General features: G+C 47.8%; 1 protein-coding gene across 1 annotated transcript; it reads right to left on the reverse strand.

Moving 5' to 3' along the window:
- Positions 1–846: 846 nt before the first annotated feature.
- Positions 847–2085, reverse strand: LOC126681833 (uncharacterized). The gene is made up of 3 exons (XM_050377389.1): positions 1820–2085; positions 1012–1678; positions 847–957 (listed from the first exon to the last, which is right to left on the reverse strand). The coding sequence occupies exons 1-3, from the start codon at positions 2083–2085 to the stop codon at positions 847–849; spliced, it is 1044 nt and encodes a 347-aa protein (XP_050233346.1).
- Positions 2086–5228: the final 3143 nt, after the last annotated feature.

Here is a 5228-nt window from a genome sequence, read left to right on the forward strand (position 1 = left end):
GGCATTGTTTAGATCAGTAAAATCTATACAGAGCCTCCATCTACCGTTAGACTTCTTGATCAAGACCACATTGGCCAGCCACTCAGGATAGTCCACTTTCCTGATGAACCCGGCTTTCAAAAGCTTCTCCACCTCGTCTCGAATAGCAATCTGTTTCTCTAGAGAGAAAGTTCTTTTCTTTTGCTTGACCGGCTTGCACTTAGCATCCACGTTTAACTTGTGCGAGATTATGTTCGGGTCTACCCCCCCAATATCCTCTGGCTTGTTGGTAAACTCCTCCACATACTGTTTTATCCGAGCTATGATAGCTTCCCGGTGTTCGGTTGGCCAATCTACCCCCAGCTTTACACACATCTCGGATCCCTCTGTAAGTTCAATCGTTTCTAAGTTTTCACGGGGTTTCTGAGCCTTTTTCTCTCTGAGGAGCAGCTCCGGTGTATCGATGTTCATCGTTTCCACCGTGCTGTCCATAGTTGCCATGTAACATTGTCTAGATGGGGTTTGATTTCCCCTAATAGTTATGACCTCGTTTTCCACTGGGATTTTCATCATCAGGTAACGAATACTAGTCAATGCACCTGTGCTATACATCATAGGTCTACCAAGAATACCATTATATGCTAGAGGCATGTCAACTATCATGAAAAGTGAACGTACCTTCTGTGTTGGTTCCGCCAGGATACCCTCTGTTCCGTCCTCCTGGGGTATTTCGATACCGAGCTCCAAGTCTAGCTCGACCATGCCTTCTGGGGTGACCGGAGCTCCTCCCAGCCCCAGGAGGGGAATGTTTACTGGTTTAAGATCAGTTTTGGATCCTCCCATCGTCAAAAAGACTGACAGAGTTAACTAGTTAACCGAGCTACCATCGTCCACCAGCAATCGTTTTACCCATTTTGATCCGATGATGGCAGATACAATCAAAGCGTCCTCATGAGGAAATTCTACTCCTTTCGCATCCTCTGGCCCGAAAACAATGTTAGGCCATGGCGACCCCGTAGATACCGACATGACCATCTTTTGTTTTTTCTTTCTGTGTTTTCGACCATACTCGGATTCCAAAGTTCCTCCTGAGATAGTGTTGATCACTCCCGTGACTTGTGTTTTCTTTGATGGGGATTGGGCTTCCCTGCTCCCCCCGGGCTCCGACCTGACCGAGTTGACCCTCGTATTTCCTCGGTCTTGGCCCTCTTTGGCCACAATAAAATGTTGTAATCGTCCCTGGCAAACTAGCTTGTCTATCTCACTCCGCAAACGCCCACATTCCTCTGTTTCGTGGCCATAGCCATCATGGAAATCACAGAACTTGGATCGGTCTCCATCTTTTACTAGCCTCGGTGGATAACGAATCTCTTCATTATTGTGCTTGATCCAGGACAGAATCTGCTCCCTTGGAGTGTTAAGTGGTACATATTGTCTCGGTACCCCTGCTCGGTCGACGTATCCTTCAGTTCCTCCCCCAATGCTGAAACTCGGCTTCGTACCAGGCCCCGTGCTAGGCGGACTGGGTTGAGCATTGAACGGCTTGTTACCCCTGTACCCCGAAGTCTCATTCAGAGGTCGGTACCGATCTTGACTGCGGCTAGATCCCTGAACATTCTGCGTTTTACTGGGAACCGGGCTAGCCATCCCATAAGCCTTCCTTTGTCTTTCCTCGTCAAGATTGATATAGTTCCAAGCCCTGTCCATCAATTCGGTGTAAGTGTCAACCGGGTTGGTGATCAGGCTATCTCGGAAGACTTGCATGCTGGTGTTATCTTTCATAGCATCAATGGAAGTATCATCGTTCAAATCTTCTATCATGATTGCCTCGGCATATAACCGAGCAATGTAAGCTTTCAAACTTTCTCCCTGCTTTTGAAAACATTTTTTCAGATCACTGGATCTTTTCTTTCGCTCGATGCTCTGAGCAAAGTGAGTTTTGAAGGCCATAGCGAGCTCCCTGAAGCTAGTAATAGAGCCCTCCTTGAGGTTCTGGTACCATTTTTGCGCGGCATCACTCAATGTTGAAGGGAACACTTTGCACACCGTGGCGTCTGAGACACTTTGGACTCCTATGGCAACCTGAAAGCAACTTAAATGAGTCATCGGGTCGGATTTACCGTTATATCTGTCAATGGGCGGATATTTAAACTTATCTGGAAATGGGTCATCTCATATAGCCTTTGACAAGGGGCTAGCAATGCCACAGGTAGTGAAAGGTCGAGATTCTGCCTTGTGCCCTTTATGCTTATCCAGCTCAGCCTGGACAAGACGAGTGACTTCATCATACAGAGTTTTCTGATGCTGTGACGCTGCACCCGAGATGTGAACACTTTCCGCCCCGTTTCTCCTGACCGGTGGAACTCCTGCTCTCGCGGTCCGTAGAGGATCTGCCTCCGGGTCTGGGTCTCCCCTCCCCAAGCCAGCGTCTCCGCGCTGTGTCCTCGATGGTAGATTCTCTTCTTGCACCCTCTCCCTACGAGGAAGAGGAGGATCATTCTGACCTTCGTCTCTCGGAAAAAGGCGATCATGCCGACCTTCGTCTCTCGGCAGAGGGCGATCGTGCCGACCTTCGTCTCTCGGCAGAGGGCGATCGTGCCGACCTTCGTCTTTTGGCAGAGGGCGATCGTGCCGACCTTCGTCTCTCGGCAGAGGGCGATCGTGCCGACCTTCGTCTCTCGGCAGAGGGCGATCGTGCCGACCTTCGTCTCTCGGCAGAGGGCGATCGTGCCGACCTTCGTCTCTCGGCAGGTTAGTGTCACGGTGGTCTTCGCCTCTTGGCACTTGATGCTCTGTTGGACCCCTAGGTCTTGGTCGTGGGTGATCGTTCCGACCTTCTTCTCTCGGAGGACGACCATCCCGAGACTCAGCAGCTCGGGGTGGAGGGGCCACGGGGGTTGCCGTGGGGCGGTAACCTGGGTAATACTGGGACATGACTGCAAAATGCATCTGCTGGGCCTGATGCAGTTGGCGAGCCATGTATTCTAAATATTCTTGAGCTTGTAAGACCGCCGGAGGTATATCTTGCCCAGAAGTTGTTCCTGTTCCCGTAGCCACCAGTGTAGCGTCTACCGGGAAGTTGAGTTGAGTGGGAGACAAAGTATTGTGGAGGAAACTCTGAGGCACGGTGGCTCCAGGGGTGGATAAGTTGGTGTGGCTTGCATCTGAAGTAAAAGGGTTTGCCCTATGATAGTTTTCCAATCCATACAAAGGCACAAAACCAGCTCCACTGCCGGAGGCCCTGGATCCTCCAACCTGAGCATTTGCCGAAGGAGTTAAGCCAGTGATCACAGAGGTCCGACCACTAGCAGAAACTCCACCAACCAAGTTAGTGTCGGTAACTGTAGTTCCCAGAGGGTCTACCCTGTCCAAAACAGGATCATCAGCCATTGTTTCTTGTCAAGATCTGATCAGCAACGTCAAAAGAACAAGAGCAGAACAGGGGATACAAAACGTTTCCCACAGACGGCGCCAAGTGATAAATCACTAACTGGAATCCGATCTTCTATCAGCCTGCACACCACAAACAGAACAGAGGTCAGAAGGAACTCCGGTGGGGGTCACCGGACGTTCACTCCGACGCTCAAGTAAGTATTTCAAGTAGGGGAAGAAGAAGAAGAGAAAGAGTAATTCTGAGAATAGAGAAAAGAAGTTACCTAGGGTTTGTCCTTAAACCCTCTATTTATAGTTAGGGTTTAAGGACAAACCTGCCTTGCTGGCAGGCTGTGAGCACAGTGGTCCCAGAATTCAGTTATGCCTACGTGGAAGAATATCCCTGCAAGAGGTGCGGTTTGTTAGGTGTGTCAGAGGGAACATTCCTCACGTACCTGTCAGAAGATCTTCTGTGGTCCCAGGATCTGGTACACGAGCGTGTGCTTCTGGGCAAGACCTCGGAGCCCGGTCAGACCCTGAAGCTCAGATAACTTGGGGACCAAGTTATCATGGTTCTTGTATTTGAGAATATCTCCAAGCTCGGGTCTTATGGTCCGATCTTTCGGGTTTATGAACTCGGAGCTCGGCTTGGGTCTGAGTTGAATACGACTCGGAGCCCGGATAAAATCCTTGGTCCGACCTTATCGGACACGAATGTCTCGGATGATGTTTGAAATGCCCATCGATCCGGTGACCCCCCAAGTCATGTGATCTACGATTTCGAGAAGGTCGGACATTGTTACGCGGTCGGTGAAATGCTTGACTTAGTGATGTTCGTTACTGGCGAGGTTGCTTCGCCCCTACTAGATGTGCTGCGTTATCAGCTAGAAACACTATTTTTTTAATTAAATTCGGATTTAGACTTGCTAGCTAGGTAAAAGAGTGTTAAAAGTGTATTTTTGTGCCCGTAAGTGTTAACAAAAGGTTCCATTGGCCCTATAAGTTTGGTCATGGTCAATTTCAGTCTGTCAAACTTTCAAATTAACACATAAACTATTAAGATATTGCAATTAGTCCAATTTCTATACTTATATTACAATTTCTTTGGATTTGTATGGGCTATTTACACCTAATTACGTTTTAATCCTCCAAGTTCACAATTGTGCACATACTGTGCCTGCTTAGATTCCAGCAAGCAAATCCAAAGCTCGTCCCCCGAATGGATTTCTCTGGAAATCATCATTGGACGCTTCAGTTCCTTATCACTCTTTACCTGTTCGAAAATTAGGTGTCTACAGTTTTCGCCCTCTTTAACGAGAATTTACGAAGTAGGTCAATTTTTGTTAAAGAAGAGACTTGTTGTTAGACAAGCGGCAAGGATGCTGCCCACCATCGGAGGCGCTCTCTCGCCCGGTGGTATGGTAATGCCCTACCACTCACATTCCCTTGCGCCGGTCTCGACTCATAGATTTTGGTCATGACAAAGTTAGTATCAGGGCAATGGTTTTGAATCCTAGGCCATTGTTATATACATTATGCGTTATGTGGTTTGAGTACCTAGAAAATACTGCAACACATAGGATTTGAGTCATGTCTTTTGCACGTATTCTTTTGTTTTCTAACTTTTCCAGCCAACCTGTTTGGGATACAAGTCTACGATATATGTGTATTAGTGCGTGCGAGATAAACGATTACCATTTATACGAATCAATAACAAGGCTTATGTATTCTGCAATGTATAACGTGAAGATACTGCCGGAGTCATTCGATGGTAGTGGCAAGGATGATTGATGGAAAAGCATGGATTCAGAAAAGTGGAAGAACTTACTAGTTAGAGAGTTTACGGTCTTGAGAACTTATAAACTAAAAGTTTATAA

This window comes from Mercurialis annua, linkage group LG5 (genome assembly GCF_937616625.2).
Source record: "Mercurialis annua linkage group LG5, ddMerAnnu1.2, whole genome shotgun sequence".
NCBI lineage: Eukaryota > Viridiplantae > Streptophyta > Magnoliopsida > Malpighiales > Euphorbiaceae > Mercurialis > Mercurialis annua.